General features: G+C 35.1%; 1 protein-coding gene across 1 annotated transcript; it reads left to right on the top strand.

Annotated features, from left to right (window-relative positions):
* Positions 1 to 239: 239 nt before the first annotated feature.
* Positions 240 to 20,199, top strand: LOC110453891 (WD repeat-containing protein 13-like). Its single transcript, XM_021503095.1, has 13 exons — positions 240 to 340; positions 3,269 to 3,324; positions 4,309 to 4,400; positions 5,219 to 5,273; positions 5,505 to 5,656; positions 7,498 to 7,580; positions 9,846 to 9,986; positions 13,540 to 13,706; positions 14,600 to 14,659; positions 14,900 to 15,042; positions 15,747 to 15,866; positions 16,528 to 16,646; positions 17,162 to 20,199. Exons 1-13 carry the CDS (start codon positions 262 to 264, stop codon positions 17,356 to 17,358), a joined length of 1,464 nt encoding a protein of 487 aa, XP_021358770.1. The 5' UTR covers positions 240 to 261; the 3' UTR covers positions 17,359 to 20,199.
* Positions 20,200 to 22,737: the final 2,538 nt, after the last annotated feature.

Below are 22,737 nucleotides of genomic sequence, written 5' to 3' on the forward strand. Positions count from 1 at the left end.
ATATGGTATTTTCGAAACAATGCAATAACTTCCAACTTTTCAAATAAAACAGTTCTAACTCTTATAATTTATTGGTCGTATCATATTTTAAACAAAAATAATTCAGATTCACATGATATTCGTTTTCATGTGTATAGCTATAGGGGCATAATTGTTCTTGCTACATGATTTTTTTATCCGGATATTATTAGCCGAATAGTCAAACTTTTAGAAACCCCATTGTGCTATGGTCTAAGCGACCTTTTCTTCCAAAATGTAAACATGGCAGCAGTCTGGCAACAAGCACTTGCCTTAGATGCAAAATACAACGCCTACAGGACACCAAATAATCCCCAGTTTAGTAAGAACTCGTTATTGTTTATACAAATATAATAAATACACTTATATTCATCTGCAAAGGGACATGCATTGCTATGTTTATAATGTTAGTGATCACCTTAGTCACTCCCACTGTCCAACATCATGATCATTGCCACTGTTATAACTATAGCACTTAGAAGTTATAAAGAAAACTTGTAAAATTAGTATAACTTAACAAGTTGACCAAGTAGGGAGGATGCATTGATTGACAAAAAATAGTAAATTATAATTGATGATTCAGTTTGGCAAAGGTAGAACTTTTTTTCCCGACTGGGTAAAAATCAATGCAGCACTCATGATCAGCAGTCTAAAAGACCTACTAAAACTCTATCATGTAAGACCTATATATATACTACTATGTAACTACTGGTAGAAGGCTGGTGGGTCTGAACCCACTTGCTTGTGCATGCTAGTACAATATAATTCCTCTTTTTTTTTACCCCCCGTTTTTCGAAAATGATAAATGTGTCATAACTATTTAAACTTACATTTGTTTGCCATGAATCGTCTTTTATAATTTATATGTATCAACTCTTATTTTTATTTGCTGAGTATCATCTCTATACCAGTTAACCATATAAATAGTATTATACAAATGCAACCTCCAAGGACACCTGAAGATTCTATCTATATGTTATACTCCACAGAGACCAAAATGGCTTTAATGCAGAGGGGGTTGAGTACACATGCGATACTTAGCTTCGTTTAATCCCAGTTGGTAGGGATTGATGCTTTTAATGCCTGTGTAGTAGGGGAGGGTTTTTGGGTGAAAAATATATTGAGTATAAGTTTAATTTATTCCATGGCAATACACTGTCAGTAGCTAGTGCATGCAGTAAGTAACTTACCTGTATTTATTCGTTAGAAAGTATTAAACTGTGACGTTTTCAGGTCATTTTCGGGGTGACTGGAGTTGACCCTGTCGTGCGGTGTATCGACTGGATAGTCGATAACATGCCACAGATAGTTTTGCAAGAGCGCGTGCATTTCGGGTGGGTGGGCTAGTGTATAAATACAGTCGTTGCCTGGGAATTATCGGGCAGTCGAACGGATTTGTTTCCAGAGGTGTGCCACAATATACTCCAGGTATACAGCCTATAGCTTAGCACCGGGCGGGTGGTCGTATGGGATTTTAAGCCTATGTAGGACCTCGACCAAGGGGCGTGTTCGAGTGCAAATGTAGTGCGGAAGTGTGAGTGAAAGGAATCATCATCTGTACATATCTCATTCTCTTATTAATAAATATTGTTAACAGTTTATTTGGATATTATCTCTTCTTTAGCCGACATGTTTCTTAAGTTGTGACCTACCGAACCTGGGTTGACAACATAGGGCGATGCGGGACTCGGGGACACACCGATTAAGTGTGTGAACTACCCGGAGCCCCGACTCGTCCTATTACACCTCTATTCCTTGCGCCCCGACTTTGATGTCATCCAGGTGGTTCCAATCTGTGGCTGTTCGCACAAAGAATGAGTTTCTGTATTGTTCCGTGTTGCTGTTGGGTATTATGACTGCTCTGTTATTGTTCCTGATTGAATTTGGAATTGGTCTTGATGTCTCGCAGTCCTGGAATATACGCTGTTGTGTTTTCCTTTTTTCACGTTGGAAGTTAATAAAATCTTTGCTAGGCATTGATGGAATTTGCTCCTGTACTATTTTATAATTGAATGTTAGTCTCTGTTGTTTTCGTCTTGATGCTAGTGGTGGAAGTTGTAGCTCTTTGAGTAGTTGGTCATGACTCCCTCTTCCCTTGTTCTGTAATCCTTCTGGATGAAACGCGCCCATCTCCGTTGGATGTTTTCCGATTTGTTAATGTTCACCTTTATGTACGGGTCCCAGATTATTGCTCCATATCCTAAGATGGATTTGATAAGAGCAATGTATGCAGTCTTTCTACATTCTCTGGGGCAGTGTTGTAGGTTGCGTCGTAGGAAGCCGAAGGTAGAATTGGCTTTTTTTGTGGTACTTGCTATATGTTCTTTCCACTTCATACCCCCTGATAGTTGTAATCCTAGGTATAGGCTTGTCTGTACGTGATCTAAGTTGTGTCCATTAAGTTGGTATGTGTTTCTTAATACAATGAATGTAACAATTTTTGGCAATAAATTTCATCCCCCAATTTGCAGCCCAAGTTTCGAAATGTTTAAGGTTGTCTTGAAGTGTTTCGTGGTCCTTGTTTGAGATTATTTCTCGATAGAGTAGGCAGTCATCTGCGAAAGTCTAACTGTTGATTTCACAGAGTCTGGCAAGTCATTTATATGACAAAGGAAGAGTAGGGGTCCTAGTACTGTTCCTTGTGGTACTCCTGACTCAATGTGCCACAATCCACTCATACTTCTGAGTTCTGTCGCAGATTACAGCAGTAGAAGAAGATGAAGACAGCATTTTTACTATAATTTCTTCTAAAATTAAGTATTAAAGTTATGAGAAAAAAAATCTTTCCTGTGACATGACAGTATATCACAAAATTATCTCATAGTGCATTCTTGCTGTATAGCAATATATCATGATACACTACAAGCATAACATGGCAACCCAATTTATATGAACACTTTCATGTTTTTTTTTATTAATAGTTAACTGAGCTAGTCTCACTTAGTTAACTACAAAGAATAACATACACTGATTTGGTGTAGATAGAAATATTTTCATATGTTTATAATTGACTATAAAATGAAAAGAAAGATTCCTTAATGTTAAGTTTAATATGCTTGTACAAATATATTCTGTGTTATATTTTACATTTGATTCTGAATGTATGATATAAGTATATTTATATTATTCACAATTTTTTTAATAAGATGTTACATTTGAATTGTAAATGACATCTTGCAATCTTTCCTGGATGCTACTTATGTTATAACACTGCTGTAACAGGTTCACTACGATTACTGATATTTTGTAGGAACCTTATACATCCGAAGAAGAAGCCAACTTCTAAGAGAGAATGCCAAATCAGGTGTAAGTACCCCATCTTTGATCATATAGCCAGTATGGCAGTGTACTGCAGGCTAGATATAAAGCACCCGAGCACCTGCAATAGTTTATATATGGCCTGAGTTCAAGTGTCCTAACAGTTCATAGGGTACAAATAGCTAACCTTAATGTTAGCTCCAGACAATGACAGCAGTCACCAGCAGGATCCAAATGATTAAAAGACAAGTAGCTAATTTTAGCATGCTCATTATGGTGAGCAAAGCCGGTTGTTTGTTTCAGTTTATAGCTTGCTGAGATTGGAAGGTTGTGAAAGTTTGGTCAAAAGAATTATTTGTGTTTCTGCTATCATCCTTAGAAAAAATAGGATAGTAAGGCATTCTTTTCTTATTTTGGAAAATATTTTTACCATGCTTATGTAGTGCAGGAGTTCTTAATTTAACAGTGCTTATCACTTACTGCCAATAAAAGCTTAAAGGTTGGCACAAAAATCTAGGGTAGGTAAAGTTAGTGGAAACACAAAATGTTTATATTTGGCCTTATGCTGAAACTTGGTGGAAGTGATAAGTGCATGGCTCTGACCTATGTTAATTTAAAGCTGGTTTAAAATCCAAAATGTTCTCCATTTTGAAAATCTGTTAAATGTTGCAATCAAGTTTTAATCAATTAATTTTTGCTGAAACTTGGTGGAAGTTACAAGGACATGTACATGGTTTTGACCTGATACCATTGCTGAAACTTGGTGGAAGTGATAAGTACATGGTTCTGACCATATATCAATATTTTTTTTGTTACCATCATTCATTCATCTCAGACCATTAGACTCCTTTGAACGTTTTGGTAATTTAGATCTATCTGAAATCAGATATGACACTTGATAGGGCACATCAGTATTTGTTCCTCATCAAATATTCGTATCTTATAAGTTGATATGAAATTTCAATCGATTTACTTCTATTTATATATTAATGCAGTATCTATTAGGTGTATCAAACGTTTCAACTGTTTCAGCAACGAGATCCAGCTGTTCGCAAGGAATACCTTCACCAAAGGGCACAGCTGTTGACTTCTCGATATGGAAGTCCAGCATTTTCTGACCAGGGGTATTAATTTCTTACGTTATTGATTGAAACTTGTGTTGTGGTACAACTACAGTAAACAGAGCTATTTCACTGTAATAGATTGTGTAAAAAGATGAATCATCATTTATGGGTGAATGTATTAACTGCTTAAGTAATTAGTGTTTCTTGTAGGACATGTCTGAGGTTTGGTAATCAGTAAGAATGTGATAATGTGATGTGTTCACCTACCCAATCACAGAACTTATTACCGATAGTTTCCTTGTTATCACCTGTCCAACAAATAGTACTGATAGTCATAGGTCCCATATCTCACGTTGATCAGAAAACTCTCAGTACTTGGTAATAGTCATAGGTCCCATATCTCACGTTAATCAGAAAACTCTCGGTACTTGGTAATAGTCTTAGGTCCCATATCTCACGTTGATCAGAAAACTCTCGGTACTTGGTAATAGTCATAGGTTCCATATCTCACGTTGATCAGAAAACTCTCGGTACTTGGTAATAGTCTTAGGTCCCATATCTCACGTTGATCAGAAAACTCTTAGTTCTTGTACTTGGTAATAGTCTTAGGCATATTTCTTGTCAACAGAAACAACTTGTGAGATTGAAAAACACATGTATAACACAATTACAGCCTAACAATTTATTGAACTTTATGTGCAGGTATAATTAATTGTCAGGAAGAAAAAGTTTAATAAAAGAGTGGATGTTTTTTTGTTATCATTTTGACTTGTAGATGATTTAGATTGGATATACATGAGAGTATGATAGTGTATTGTCCATTACAGTTGTGACATGTCAGTGATTAACAGTTGTGTATTAATTTTTCACCATTTCAGGAGTATCAGAAGCAGGTCATTCAGCATCAGAAGCATAAGTAGAAACACAATGGAGGTAAACACTGTATTAAGTTGTGCTCGGTTAATGTATGGATCAATTATAACCCACATTTTTACAGAAAAGTTAATCTTGCCCAGGTCAAAATGAACAGATACAAGTTGTATTATTTGTTACACATATAATGTCATTGCTTTCCCAGATGTTGCTTTATCTTTATAAAATTATTTCATTGTTTCATGTGACTATTTTATGGAGTTGTAATTTCTTACAAAAACTTATGCGCAGAGTTTTGACAACCTAGTGATTGGAGTAGATGGGAAGAAGCACCACAGACGCCACCAGAGCGGTGGGTCCTTTAAGCACATGTACGAGGGGCCAATGAAGCGTGTGTATGACAGTATAGAAGTGGTGCCCACACGAGAGGCTGAAGCCAGCAGGTCTGTTAACATTGTCAAAAGATATATCTATGGAATTAAACTCCTCGGGTCCTGTTGACCAACTAAAACTAAAATGCTTTTGGAATTGAAATTGAAAAATATTCCCATTATATTTGTATCTGTACTTGTACTAGAAGAAAACAGTAAAATGAAGAGAACATTCCATGATCTATCAATGGTCGACACCAAAATTTCCCCGAAAACCTCTTGGTATTTTAATACTACTCCAATTTACTATGTTCAAAAGTAAAGTACAAAAAAACACCATAATATATGATACTCTGATTGTTAATAAATAAAAGTTAGTTAGGAAAACAGATCAATTATAAAATTTCAAGTGATTTCAAACACTAGTCTTGATGGTGCTAGTCTGAAATGGTTTAGTCTGGTCAAGTCTATAGCTGTCTTGTCTGAGTTTGATGGCAATATTCTGGTCAAATCTTCAACATTCTTGATGGAGTTTGATTTTAATGTTCTAATCGAATTCTGACATTCTTGATTGTCGTGCATTAGACTGTAATATTCTGGTCAAATGACATTCGTGAGTTAGACAGTAAAATAATGTTTTGGTAAAATCTTTAGAATTCTAGCTGGAGTTCGACAGTAATGTGTGGTCAAATCTTTTGCAATCTATAATGAGAGAGAGGGTAATGTTCCAGTCCATAATTGCCTGGTCTGGTTAACTCTGCAGTGGCATGTCTATAAATTAAACAGCATGTAGATTACAGGTACTGCCCTCATGTGGTTATTTTGAAGTTCTTCACATTGGGATAAAGACTGATTTTTTAAAATGAACATTTTTAAAATAACCTAAATTTTTGTGTTACTGGTACCCGGTAACTTACCGTTTAGCCGATCAGTGTTTGAGCAATGCATTTCATTTACTCTGTGAGTTTTCCAGATCTAAATATAAATATAAGGTTGGAGCAGGGAGACACTAATATTTGGTTGGTTGAGTCTTGAAATAATTGTTAGCATATGTATAGGGCCAAAAAAGAAAATACAGCAGGTGGTGGCAGTCAGCCCTCCCTCATCCTATATGTATGTATTTCTAGAATAGTTTAAATATACAGATAGCAGTTTAGAAGTAAGCAGCTTGCCTACCTGTTTATGTATAGCTATAATCAGGACAGATAAACACAGATAACCAGAAGGTTTGGTACTACTACACAAGGATAAAACCAACCATAAATTTCCCTTTTGATTAAAGACTACTTCTCAGTAGTCTGTACATATCACTTCTGTATGTAACAAACATCCATGACTAAACTTTATCATACATTTCTGTGTAAAATACACTCCTCGTGACTGGAGATAAACAAATGTCCTTTTTGTAGATATGTTTATGTAAAATGCTTGAGTTCATAGAGACTAAAAAATGATTTGATAACAAATTTTGGGCAAAATCCAAAAAAGAGAATTAGATGTCTTATAGTTTTGAGTATTGACATTTATGATGGCACAATGATATAGATGACATATGTTGTTGAACTAATTATGCTATCATGGAAAAGCAACCAATACTAAAGTCTATACTTGATCACATGATTCAGGTTTAAAATTTAAATAGTGCATTTCTGATTTCCCTACCGAACCTATTCTTAGACAGCCTACCCTTAAGGTTTTGAGCTAACTTAGACAAGCACTGCACTGCTAAAGTTAAGATCCTCGTTCTCTATATCTAATTTATATAAAATAAGTCGTACACTAAGAATCTTCCCCTACCCCATCCATTGATCTTAAGTTATTACATGGTGAAACCAGAAACACACTTGACCTTATTATAATAGTGACATTAAGACCCTGAAGGTTCATGATCCAAGTCTTATCTTTATTTGCAGAGCAATGGCCGGAGGTAAAACAGTGTCAGAAAACTACGCTTTTACAGGAATGCATCATATATTTGATCAGCACAAAGAATCAGGTACATAATATACAATGTCCTATACAGTTTTGTACTATTTAACACTAGAGGAGAAATCTGGGATGATTTGATGCTTGTAATTCTACTATTCATTTAGAAGTCAGAGAATTTAAAACAGTTCTTTCAAATTTTTGGCCTAATCAAGCTGTTTGTCAAATATGAGAAAAGGAATGTTTTGCCAATCTGGAAATGACAACCTCAGTGTAATTCAAGGTAACTGGTATTCATAAATCTAAAATAAGTAGCAATTTACAGTGATCTGCTAAGTTGATAGTTATACAGTGTAGGTTGATGTATATCTATCACAATTTACAGTGATCTGCTAAGTTGATAGTTATACAGTGTAGGTTGATGTATATCTATCACAATTTACAGTGATCTGCTAAGTTGATAGTTATACAGTGTAGGTTGATGTATATCTATCACAATTTACAGTGATTTGCTAAGTTGATAGTTATACAGTGTAGGTTGATGTATATCTATCACCATTTACAGTGATCTGCTAAGTTGATAGCTATACAGTGTAGGTTGATAGTTGTACAGTGTAGGTTGATAGTTATACAATGTAGGTTGATAGTTATACAGTGTAAGTTGATAGTTATACAGTGTAGGTTGATGTATGTCTATCACAATTTACAGTGATCTGCTAAGTTAGTAGTTATACAGTGTATGTTGATGTATGTCTATCACAATTTACAGTGATCTGCTAAGTTGATAGTTATACAGTGTATGTTGATGTATATCTATCACAATTTACAGTGATCTGCTAAGTTGGTAGTTATACAGTGTATGTTGATGTATATCTATCCCAATTTACAGTGATTTGCTAAGTTGATAGTTATACAGTGAAGGTTGATGTATATCTATCACAATTTACAGTGATCTGCTAAGTTGATAGTTATACAGTGTAGGTTGATGTATATCTATCCCAATTTACTGTGATCTGCTAAGTTGATAATTATACAGTGAAGGTTGATGTATATCTATCACAATTTACAGTGATCTGCTAAGTTGATAGTTATACAGTGTAGGTTGATAGTTATACAGTGTAAGTTGATAGTTATACAGTGTATGTTGATAGCTATACAGTGTAGGTTGATAGTTGTACAGTGTAGGTTGATAGCTATACAGTGTAGGTTGATAGTTGTACAGTGTAGGTTGATAGTTATACAATGTAGGTTGATAGTTATGCAGTGTAGGTTGATAGTTATACAGTGTAGGTTGATAGTTATACAATGTAGGTTGATAGTTATACAGTGTATGTTGATAGTTATACAATGTAGGTTGATAGTTATACAGTGTAAGTTGATAGTTATACAGTGTAGGTTGATAGTTATACAATGTAGGTTGATAGTTATACAGTGTATGTTGATAGTTATACCATGTAGGTTGATAGTTATACAGTGTTTGTTGATAGTTATACAGTGTAGGTTGATAGTTATACAGTGTAAGTTGATTGTTATTCAGTGTAGGTTGATAGTAATACAGTGTAGGTTTATAGTTATACAGTGTAGGGTGATAGTTATACAGTGTAGGATGATAGTTATACAGTGTATTTTGATAGTTATACAGTGCAAGTTAATAGTTATACAGTGTAGGGTGATAGTTTTACAGTGTAGGTTGATATTTATACAGTGTAGGTTGATGTATATCTATCACAATTTACAGTGATCTGCTAAGTTGATAGTTATACAGAGTAGGTTGATAGTTATACAATGTAGGTTGATAGTTATGCAGTGTAGGTTGATAGTAATACAGTGTAGGTTTATAGTTATACAGAGTAAGTTGATAGTTATGCAGTGTAGGTTGATAGTAATACAGTGTAGGTTGATATTTATACAGTGTAGGTTGATAGTTTTACAGTGTAGGATGATAGTTATACAGTGTCGGTTCATAGTTATACAGAGTAAGTTGATAGTTATACAGTGTCGGTTCATAGTTATACAGTGTAGGTCGATAGTTATACAGTGTAGGTTTATAGTTATACAGTGTAGGTTGATAGTTATACAGTGTAGGTTTATAGTTATACAGTGTAAGTTGATAGTTATGCAATGTAGGTTGATAGTTATATAGTGTAGGTTGATAGTTATACAGTATATGTTGATAGTTATACAGTGTAGGTTGATAGTTTTACAGTGTAGGATGATAGTTATACAGTGTAGGTTGATAGTTATACAGTGTAGGTTGATAGTTATACACTGTGGGTTGATAGTTATACAGTGTTTGTTGATGTATATATATCGCAAAGAATACTTATCATTTCAGTGACAAGTGTCAAGTTTGCCAATGATGATAAGTCGCGAGTAGCATGTTCATCACTGGATGGTTCCTTGTCCATCTGTCAGGTCATTCCTCCTCCGGCCACGGTCATCTGTATGTTGAACGGCCACTCGGCTGGAGTTACAGGTAACTAAGAGAGACATGTTGTATTCTCCCCCTACTGTAACAGTCAAGACGGTAGACCTAACCACAAGTTATGGTAGTGTTGCTGACTGTGACATCAGAGTCTAGGTATCAATCTGATTGGTAGTAAGTCCAATGTTAGACCTAACCACAAGTTATGGTAGCGTTGCTGACTGTGACATCAGAGTCTAGGTATCAATATGATTGTTAGTAAGTCCAATGTTAGACCTAACCACAAGGTATGGTAGCGTTGCTGACTGTGACATCAGAGTCTAGGTATCAATCTGATTGGTAGTAAGTCCAATGTTAGACCTAACCACAAGTTATGGTAGCGTTGCTGACTGTGACACCAGAGTCTAGGTATCAATCTGATTGGTAGTAAGTCCAAACAGACTTTTCCTCCTTCTCTCATTTTCCCTCCACATTAACTTGCTCTAGGATTAATCAATACCTGTCACTTCAATAGTTGCCTTTGTTATAAAGTCCAAGTTTTGGTTACTGTTAAATTAAAAAGCTCTTCTAGAGTTGTTTGCCTTTAGACCATTGTAAAAGACTCGGGTTACATTAGAGTATACCGGTTGAAACGGTACAAATGTCGCGGAAAAATTCCACGATAAACGAACACACTTAGACCGTTCTATAGGCAGAGCTAAAAAAAGGCACAGTTTCGGAGGATACATAACAATGTATCAATAATATTATGCCCTTCTTTCACGCGTGCACTAAATTATATAACGTATCTTAAAATCTGCATCTGGATTGATATTGTTTTAGAAAGAAATAACGCAAACTAGCAATTGCCAGCATTTTAGTTCTTGAGGTCAGCCTCGGTTCAGATCTGCGCCTGTTGTTTTCTTTCCAGGTTCAACTGTTTCAACTGGTTGAACCAGATACGCCAAAGGGGCCCATTTCTCTATGACTGAACCCTGTAAAATTGCAAAAATAAAAAATGTCAACTCTAGTTTCAAGGAATAAATGAAATTAACTTTTCAATGATACAATGAAAGTTATAACCACCCCGTAACTTATAACATTAGGATATTTTAGGACAAGATAGCTGCAGTATTAAGTGAGGAAATGGCCTAGTTTTTCCATAGCGGTAAGTACACAGATACCACACACACCTAATTGACCTAGGCTTCCAAATAGGAAATGAAAATACAAAACTTAGAAAATAAAGCTTTCTGGAAGGATCCCCATAGTAATTCACATTGATTGGTTCTCCTTCTTGATTCTTGCTGGAAATTATGTAGAATAAATGTTAAGTTATGTAAACATACTCTCTAAATATATAAACGAGTTTTACTCCTATACACACTTGTACTACCACCTTACACTACCAAATACTGTTATTCTAAATTATAATAACCTGTTTTATTTTTGCAAACTTACCTCCTACGTCACTTCCAATACAAACTTTGATGCACAACCATGCTCACTTATCTTATTCTTGAAACTGTCCACATGAGTCATTCACTGTGCAGAGGGAACCTTTTACTAAGTTTCTGATATAAAGAAATTTTTAATTAATCCTGGAAACAGTTCACAAAATGCAGTTATTTTGGTGCATGTTTGGCTTTTCAGATTGTGTCGCAAGTAAGTTAATTGTTTCATCTTGAACCTTCACACAAGAGTCAATCACACTGCGAAGGGGTGCTTTTTGGTATTTTTTCGTTTCAGGTCTCTACATATTTATCTAATTGTGAGGAATTATGAGATAACTGTTGTCATACATCTGTATTTCTTTCGCAAGATTACACTTCTCATTAGAGACACGATGTACCTTATTACACTTCTCATTAGAGACATGATGTACCTTAATTACACTTCTCATTAGAGACATGATGTACCTTAATTACACTTCTCATTAGAGACATGATGTACCTTATTACACTTCTCATTAGAGACATGATGTACCTTAATTACACTTCTCATTAGAGACATGATGTACCTTATTACACTTCTCATTAGAGACATGATGTACCTTAATTACACTTCTCATTAGAGACATGATGTACCTTATTACACTTCTCATTAGAGACATGATGTACCTTAATTACACTTCTCATTAGAGACATGATGTACCTTATTACACTTCTCATTAGAGACATGATGTACCTTAATTACACTTCTCATTAGAGACATGATGTACCTTATTACACTTCTCATTAGAGACATGATGTACCTTAATTACACTTCTCATTAGAGACATGATGTACCTTATTACACTTCTCATTAGAGACATGATGTACCTTAATTACACTTCTCATTAGAGACATGATGTACCTTATTACACTTCTCATTAGAGACATGATGTACCTTAATTACACTTCTCATTAGAGACATGATGTACCTTATTACACTTCTCATTAGAGACATGATGTACCTTAATTACACTTCTCATTAGAGACATGATGTACCTTATTACACTTCTCATTAGAGACATGATGTACCTTAATTACACTTCTCATTAGAGACATGATGTACCTTATTACACTTCTCATTAGAGACATGATGTACCTTAATTACACTTCTCATTAGAGACATGATGTACCTTATTACACTTCTCATTAGAGACATGATGTACCTTAATTACAGTTCTCACAGATCTGTGTACTTTAATATTCTATTTATCATTGATACACTTCTCATAAGAGACATGATGTACCTTAATTACAGTTCTCACAGATCTGTGTACTTTCGCAGCACCCAAGATTACACTTCTCATTAGAGACATGATGTACCTTAATTACAGTTCTCACAGATCTGTGTACTTTAATATTCTATTTATCATTGATACACTTCTCATAAGAGACATGATGTACCTTAATTACAGTTCTCACAGATCTGTGTACTTTAATATTCTATTTATCATTGATACACTTCTCATTAGAGACATGATGTACCTTATTACAGTTCTCACAGATCTGTGTACTTTAATATTCTATTTATCATTGATACACTTCTCATTAGAGACATGATGTACCTTATTACAGTTCTCACAGATCTGTGTACTTTAATATTCTATTTATCATTGATACACTTCTCATTAGAGACATGATGTACCTTATTACAGTTCTCACAGATCTGTGTACTTTAATATTCTATTTATCATTGATACACTTCTCATTAGAGACATGATGTACCTTATTACAGTTCTCACAGATCTGTGTACTTTAATATTCTATTTATCATTGATACACTTCTCATTAGAGACATGATGTACCTTATTACAGTTCTCACAGATCTGTGTACTTTTATATTCTATTTATCATTGATACACTTCTCATTAGAGACATGTTGTACCTTATTACAGTTCTCACAGATCTGTGTACTTTAATATTCTATTTTTCATTGATACACTTCTCATAAGAGACATCATGTACCTTAATTACAGTTCTCACAGTTCTGTGTACTTTCGCAGCACCCAAGATTACACTTCTCATTAGAGACATGTTGTACCTTATTACAGTTCTCACAGATCTGTGTACTTTAATATTCTATTTATCATTGATACACTTTGAGATTGTGTATCTCCTACATCTTTGTATTTCAGATTTTGTTTGGTCTCTGTCCAATGATGTGATCTTGTCTGTGTCGCTTGATGGCACGGCCCGACTGTGGGATGTGGCTGCGGGGAAGTGTATGCGAGTCATCAACGACAGCATGGGGGCGGAGCTACATTGTTGTGTGTTCCAGCCCCTCAACAACAACATGTTTGTGGTATCCTTTGCAGGCTGTTATACATTAAACAGTCATTGTAGGTGACATGTGTGTTTCATATACTTTAGGCTGTAAGATGGATTTACTAAAAACATTATACCATTTCTGTTGATTATTTTCATGGTACTTTGTAACCAGTCTCCATTTAAAGTTGTCTGAGACAAAGTCAGGCGTGGACCCTGGGAACTTATTCCCTGGTTCATAACTTTGAAACAGTGGAGATCTTTACCTTGCCTGAAGAGATGAATACAGATATGCTACCAAGATCAGCAACAGTTGAGATCCCCTCTCCATAGCTGTATGACCTAGTAGAAACTGGCTTTGCTTCTACAGACCTATTTCTTATATATTACTTTTAGTGAGAACATTTTGTCATTATTTCTTTAATATCCAACAGAGTAAATGCAGTCCCTCTTGGACTTTTTCTATTTCTCATTGAAAATGATTTGATGCAGATTCATTGAGAGAAAAAATACTTCGTTCGAACAAAAGTTGTCTCCTGCGGAAATGAGAGCATTTGTTATCTTAGTTGTGGTGTTGTCTGCTAAGAATCTTTATGACCCTAAAATCATAATGTTGACCTTGTTGTTGTCTAATTTTGTTATGAATCTTGTAGATTGTGCATTTACTGAGTATAACAAAACAGCTTATTGACCCTGCTATTGGAATGAATTGAGATTTGCCTACCATTGAAAGATAATATTCGAGGCGATATCACCAATCTCAAACAGATCACAAATCACACCATTATGGGAGTCAACAATTGTATACTTGGAAATTTAGCTTTGCATGTCTTTGACCAAAAGTGCAGGAATGTAGTAATATGCAAAACAATGTCAAACACTAGATGTTTTCAGTGATAAGTGCCAGTCTAGTGCCTTAACACATGTCAGACAGGTAACGGTAAAGGCCAGGTACAGATGATGAACGTGTCTACAGGTAAAGGAAACAAGGTAGGTCACAACTCCTAACTATCTTCTAGGTATCTAAGATTATAACTCATACAATAGTGTGAGCTATGCAAACTCCTTAATGTTAGCCAAACAAATAGGTTTTCCTAAAGATTGACACATTCAAAACCAAGTATGAGTTACATTTGTTCTAAGTTACTGGAAATTTAACATATTAATGAATCATGATCTGTGTGTAAATGTTCCTACTGGCTTTGATGTGATGTTATCAACCTGTCACAGGGAGGAAGCAGTAAAGTGACAGGGAAGGCGATGGCTTTGGCCTTTGATACCACGGGACGTATTCTGTGGGCAGGCGATGACAAGGGCTCCATCTTCTCTTTTACGGTAGATGTGGCTACAGGCAAACTCACGAAAACACGGAGGTCAGTTAATCTCACCATGCTACAATTGTCTGTTTAAGTCATAGAAGTCAATAGTAGAATTAAGTCAGTGTGACGTAGTTTATTACTACCATAACACCAGTTAAAATCAGAATGACAAAAACACCAGTTTAACTAATTACAAAAGGTAAAGGAATGAAATCAGAAAGAACATTTAAACATCCCTGCAAGGCATTAGCAGAGAATGGTTATTTCCTGATTTCTGTTGTAAAATAAAATGTATTTGTGTATTTGAAGGTCTGCCTGACTGAATCCTGTGTCAGAGAGTGTATACATAAGTATGTCAGAGAGTGTAAACATAAGTATGTCAGAGAGTGTTAACATAAGTATGTCAAGGAGTGTAAACATAAGTATGTCAGAGAGTGTATACATGGATATGTCAGACAGTGTAAACATAAGTATGTCAGAGAGTGTAAACATCAGTATGTCAGAGAGTGTAAACATAAGTATGTCAGAGAGTGTAAACATAAGTATGTCAGAGGGTGTAAACATAAGTTTGTCAGAGAGTGTAAACATAAGTATGTCAGAGAGTGTAAACATAAGTATGTCAGAGAGTGTATACATGGATATGTCCGTTTACTGGAATTAAAGTTGTTTGTAAATATCAGATTTGCTGTCCATTAAACATGAATAATTGTAACTTTTAAAAATAACCTCCTGTTTTATTGACCTCCTTTTTGTTACAGAATCACAGTAAGTGATGGCAATGCCATCACCAGTATCTCGTCACGCTCCTGGATCAGCCGAGAGGCACGTGATCCTTCACTTCTCGTCAACAGCTGCATCAGTGCTATGTGCCTTTTCAAGTAAGATGTCACTTTTTCATTCAAATGTACAATTGATTTTAGTGTAGTTTTATAATATTCCCACCATTTTATGGGGGAGGGCAGAGTTTCATTTGACTTGAAGCATCCTAAGGTGATGCCCAATTGGGGCTTAGGGGTAGGGCCAGATATCCTACCAGGATTGGTCTCAGAACCTGTCCCTACCCGTATGGACTAAGTCCCTTGTTCATAACCAAATAACCACATATAGAATTGCTGAGTATGAAGAGACAAATACACAAGTCATATACTACCAGGATTTGCTCCAGGGTGTTTCCCCGCCCATTTAGACTTAGTTTTAGCTTTGAGATTGAGATCCTTATGGCATAACCATATTTCCTATTCCTGGACATGAAAAGGTGAATGCAGATATGCTACTATGATTTGCCCCTGCCCTTAGGGACTTAGTCCTTGGGCCTGACATGAAAACAGTTATGATGACAGATCCCCAACCTGTAACACTATATTCCATCGCTGAGCATAAGGATTTTGATATATTTATATGCTACCAGATTTGGCATTGGGGTCTGACCCAACCACGTTGCACTACAAACTTATTTTCATAAGTTTTTTGAATGAGAAAATTTCTGCCATGATGACTTGTTTATCCAATTGAGATTTTCAAATTTATTATATTTCTTAGGGTGGTGACAGAGGATGGTGGTTTACAGCTGAAGAAAACATTTCCTGTGAAACAGAAAAAGTGTCATATCCGCAGTGCTTTTTGTCCTCTCATGTCTTTCCGACAGGGGGCCTGTGTGGGCAAGTATTAATATAAGACTGAAATAGACAATTAAAATAAGGCAATATACTTCGTGTTTCCCTGAAAACTCGTGTTATTCTGAGTGATTCATCATTATGTCAGAAGAGGGTCCACTTCTTATATATTCACTTAATTATTTTACCTGTTATTTTCCCACTCAGTCTGTTACACATTTGTGAAACAGTCAATTACATATTCTTTTAGCAAACATAATTGTAACCTTTGTAACATTGATGTAACCTTTGTTACATTGATGTAACCTTTGTAACATTGATGTAACCTTTGTAACATTGATGTAACCTTTGTAACATTGATGTAACCTTTGTAACATTGATGTAACCTTTGTAACATTGATGTCACCTTTGTAACATTGATGTTAACTTTGTAACATTGATGTCACCTTTGTTACGTTGATGTAACTTTAATTTGTATTTAATTAGTTACCATGTGAAACTTTGGCAGATAATTTGTAGTAAAGATGATTTTCACATTGAGTATAAATGTTTACTTACAGTATCTGGCAGTGAAGATATGTGTGTGTACTTCTTTGATGTTGGTAAGGACAACAAACCGTGTGTGAACAAACTTCTTGGCCACTCAGCTCCTGTATTGGACGTGTGTTTCAACTGTGATGAAAGCCTGCTTGCCTCCTGTGATGAACTGGGTATGGTGATCATCTGGAAACGAGAGGGAAAGCAGGGAATGCTTTAATGGTCACGTGCCATTCCATGCTTTTCATGTTACATTTCCTTAGTCTTACCTAACACTGATGGTTCAGATGCTCTCGGAAACTAAATTTTCCTTTAGCTTAGGTATTCTTGCTTAATCGTACCATTCAAGATTTTCCCTGAAGTTTATTATATTCACTCTTAAATGTTATCCGACCATTATTACTGTGTCAGTGAAGTACAGGTGAAGTGAATCCCAATAACAGTGATGTAAGCTCCTACCACAGTATCTCCAGGTGTCAAAGCCTTATCTTATTCTATTCCCTTACTGATACATGCTTGCGTCACTGTTCTATAACACTGTGGTTGTGGAGTACTTAAACAGGATGTTTGAGAACACTGCAAGGGCTGGAGCCATTCACTTGTGCAATAACTGAGATGACCAATTTGTCCACAAGCTCAGCCTTGTGAGCTTAGGAAAATGTTAAATATGATTTTGTTATATTATTCCAAATGTGTTGAATTCTAATTTAAATCCTTCATATTAACCACATATCAGATATTGATTAATAATGTTGAGTATTTATTTAGAGGATATAATCCAGTGTTAATTAAGGTTTCATTGCTAGCCAAGATCTGAATATTTCTACATATTTGCCATTGATTGCATTAATCTTTTGTGTGACCTTAAATAGTTAATTAAGGATTGAAATGCATCTTTTTAATATTTATGATGGTATGAAAAAGTTCCGTTCAAACATATTCATGAAGCGCAGTAGTACATCTTGGAGAGTATGTTTGAATGGGACTATGATAATACTATAATAATAGTCCTTTTTAAACAGATACATTTCAATCCTTAAATTTACATTCAAAAAAGCAAAGATGATATAATTTTCTATCTATCTATATGTTATACTCCAGAGAGACCAACATGGCTTTAATGCGGAGGATTTATCCTTCTTTGTAGTTTGATTCAGTTCAAAATACACTTTATATTAACCGTTTTATAATCTATTGGTAGATCAGCCATTTTTGTTGGAACAAGGTCATGCTTTCTATGAATACCAGTTCCGTCCAGCGGCAAGTGTTAACCAGAAATGATTCAGGTTTCCATTACATTTGAAGTTGATGTCACGTCATAATTGGTCTCCAATTACTCCAATTGTTTGATGGAAAGACGCAAATAGTTTCTTATTGGAAAATATTCACATGTAATATGTTATAATATATTAGATTTTAGCAACATTTTTGGTTGATGTATTTATCACAGAAAATGTAATTATTCAGGAGTTAATTACATGTCGATATAATGGAACTTCATACTTTTTTGTATAAACATTGGTTTTCCTGCTACTGATAAATGGGAAAATTTAGTTTGTATTTTAGACTTGTATTTTAAGCACAAGGGGGCTAATTTGACACACATACAAGCATTGATGTAGCAGGTATTTCCCTGAATATTTTTTGTTTTCCTAAATGTGTAATCTACAAAGATAGGAACACTAGTACAAGTGACATTTCTTTCAAGTGCATGTGTGATTGTACACAATGTATTAATCCCCCACTTTCTAGGACAGCAAGTTAATGTGTCTGTGTATAGAAGCTGAAGGGGGGTGTCCTTTGTTTTATAAGACTACTTGTGAGGAGGTGGCCCCTTGTTTTATAAGACTACTTGTGAGGAGGTGGCCCCTTGTTTTATTAGACTACGTACTATGAGATTCTCTATACATTCCCCTGCTTTGATATGTCATAGTGCTACAGTTCTTCACATTCCACTTTGTCCAATAACGGAATATTTTATTAATATATATGTGTACATACTGTATGCAGATTACCTACAACTAATATTTTTTGTTGTTTCAAAATTTTCTTTTCACAACGGTTCAAGATTTAATACGTTTGAAATTCAGATACGATAAAAGTGCTGAAGTTTACTTAAAAGGAGCTACACTCGTATACTGTGTCTGCTTGGTAATTACTTTATATAGAGGTTTTAATCAGCATTGGTAAAATAAGATGTTTGCTCCTTTTATATCTTATTCCTCACCATAATTATTGTTTGAATTAAGGGGGAAAATGCCATGTTTTATTGAGCAGATGATTGATACAAGTGATGTCCTGTTTTCAATGTTGGGTGTTAGGTACAGTTGCCTTGTCATGTTGCTCAAGGTATGTACAAACATATACAAAAATGTACGTGCAATATTAACTATTGTGAATCTATTGTTATTGTTGGTTTTATGTCGGCTGTGTGTGCATACTAGAGAACGTTTGCCGTATTTTAATTTTAATTTTTACCCCTTTATATTGAGAGTGAATTTTTCACAGTGAATATATATACCCAACATAATATCTATTGTTATTGAATGTGAAGAGAAAAATTAATGCTTGGTGAAAATAGATTTTACTGGTGAAGGGCAAATATTTAACTGGCAAAACTTTTCTGGTATGCAGTATAACTTTTATTTAATGCAAAGCATTGAAGTATCAGGATTATACAGGTTCTGCTAATTCATCAACACATGGACATACTACACAGGAAATGTCAAGGACAGAAAGATGTGTGTACAAGGCTTTAGATGTAATGGGTTCAAATTTAGTTTGATAGGAATGTCAATTTAATGGTTCATTGTGTTATATTGAAAATAGTTGTCATTTGTATAAGGGAAATTAGCTCAAAAACTATGATATTGCTACGTTTTGTAACATATAGCTACCTTGTGTGACCTACATGTATGTCATATAGCTACCTTGTTGTGACCTACATGTATGTCATATAGTTGCATTGTTGTGACCTACATGTATGTCATATAGCTACCTTGTTGTGACCTATATGTATGTCATACAGCTACCTTGTTGTGACCTACATGTATGTCATATAGTTGCATTGTTGTGCCCTACATGTATGTCATATAGCTACATTGTTGTGACCTACATGTATTTCATATAGTTACATTGTTGTGACCTACATGTATGTCATATAGCTTCCTTATTGTGACCTACATGTATGTCATATAGCTGCCTTGTTGTGACCTACATGTATGTCATATAGTTACATTGTTGTGACCTACATGTATGTCATATAGCTAACTTGTTGTGACCTACATGTATGTCATACAGCTACCTTGTTGTGACCTACATGTATGTCATATAGCTTCATTGTTGTGACCTACATGTATGTCATATTGCAACATTGTTGTGACCTACATGTATGTCATATAGCTGCATTGTTGTGACCTACATGTATGTCATATAGCAATTGTATTTTTACATTAAACATCGTCACATTTATGTATACTTTTATAATCTTACTTTAAATTAATTACACCCCTAACCCATAACATTATTCCATTCCTGTTCTGACAAAATATTAGTAAATCCAAGGTATATGTTTTTAGTGACTTTGATGCTTGGCTTTGAAAAACTGCTCACAAAATATCAGTTTAGATTTTCAGACAAAATTCCTACTTAAATGAATTCCCCGCTAAAATCTCTGGATCCTGAAAATATTTGGTTTCCATTCATGTTTTTGAAGAAAAGTGTGAAACCTTCATACCATGTCCCATTGTCAGTATTATGATGCCACTAATCTTATTGTGGCAGCACTGACTTTGTTGTTCTAAGAAATATTTGACCTGACGTTTGGAGAATGATAACTACATGTAGTTTATTAAAATCCTGTCAGCAATAACTATATATATTACAGGACTACAAAACCGTTTAAAAGCCATTGTTTGAATAAAGCATTGTTTGTCTAACATATGAAGGGTATGCACAATACTAGTTCCATCCTGAGATATGTTGTATAGAAAATGTTTGAAAATACACTGTATTGAAACATTATAGTCAGGTAAACATATCAATTATTTTTACTAGAAACTTTGTTAACAGAACTTGACCAGAGAAATCCAATAAAACATTTGAATATTATTTGTTTTTTCCATCTTGCCTTTGAATTTTAAATGCTCCTGATATCACTGAATGTGGAGAACAAGGATTATTATCTGGTGTATCTGTGTGTGTGGTAGTGTTTGGTAGGTCACCGGAGACAATTTTCGACTTCTATAAGCCACTGATGTCAATATAGTTAGCAGGAAGCTTCTATAGTTATTAGCTCACCTGGCACGAAGTGCCAAGTGGGCTTATGCAGTGGCGCTGCGTCCAGCGTCGGTCCGTCCGGCGTCCGGCGTCAATATTTTACTTTTAACGACTTCTTCTTAATAACCNTATGCAACATTGTTGTGACCTACATGTATGTCATATAGCTACATTGTTGTGACCTACATGTATGTCATATAGCTACATTGTTGTGACCTACATGTATGTCATATAGCTACATTGTTGTGACCTACATGTATGTCATATAGCTACATTGTTGTGACCTACATGTATGTCATATAGCTACATTGTTGTGACCTACATGTATGTCATATAGCTACATTGTTGTGACCTACATGTATGTCATATAGCTACATTGTTGTGACCTACATGTATGTCATATAGCTACATTGTTGTGACCTACATGTATGTCATATAGCTACATTGTTGTGACCTACATGTATGTCATATAGCTACATTGTTGTGACCTACATGTATGTCATATAGCTACATTGTTGTGACCTACATGTATGTCATATAGCTACATTGTTGTGACCTACATGTATGTCATATAGCTACATTGTTGTGACCTACATGTATGTCATATAGCTACATTGTTGTGACCTACATGTATGTCATATAGCTACATTGTTGTGACCTACATGTATGTCATATAGCTACATTGTTGTGACCTACATGTATGTCATATAGCTACATTGTTGTGACCTACATGTATGTCATATAGCTACATTGTTGTGACCTACATGTATGTCATATAGCTACATTGTTGTGACCTACATGTATGTCATATAGCTACATTGTTGTGACCTACATGTATGTCATATAGCTACATTGTTGTGACCTACATGTATGTCATATAGCTACATTGTTGTGACCTACATGTATGTCATATAGCTACATTGTTGTGACCTACATGTATGTCATATAGCTACATTGTTGTGACCTACATGTATGTCATATAGCAACATTGTTGTGACCTACATGTATGTCATATAGCTACATTGTTGTGACCTACATGTATGTCATATAGCTACATTGTTGTGACCTACATGTATGTCATATAGCTACATTGTTGTGACCTACATGTATGTCATATAGCTACATTGTTGTGACCTACATGTATGTCATATAGCTACATTGTTGTGACCTACATGTATGTCATATAGCTACATTGTTGTGACCTACATATATGTCATATTGCAACATTGTTGTGACCTACATGTATGTCATATAGCTACATTGTTGTGACCTACATGTATGTCATATAGCTACATTGTTGTGACCTACATGTATGTCATAT

Source organism: Mizuhopecten yessoensis, unplaced genomic scaffold (assembly GCF_002113885.1).
Source record: "Mizuhopecten yessoensis strain PY_sf001 unplaced genomic scaffold, ASM211388v2 scaffold7539, whole genome shotgun sequence".
Classification (NCBI taxonomy): Eukaryota; Metazoa; Mollusca; class Bivalvia; order Pectinida; family Pectinidae; genus Mizuhopecten; species Mizuhopecten yessoensis.

Excerpts from the sequence above, each read along its gene's own strand:
- LOC110453891 (XM_021503095.1), top strand. The coding sequence starts at position 262 with ATGGCAGCAGTCTGGCAACAAGCACTTGCCTTAGATGCAAAATACAAC. Across the intron at positions 4,401-5,218 it reads CCAGCATTTTCTGACCAGGG|GAGTATCAGAAGCAGGTCAT; the intron begins GTATTAATTTCT and ends TCACCATTTCAG. Across the intron at positions 13,707-14,599 it reads TCAACAACAACATGTTTGTG|ACAGGTAACGGTAAAGGCCA; the intron begins GTATCCTTTGCA and ends AACACATGTCAG.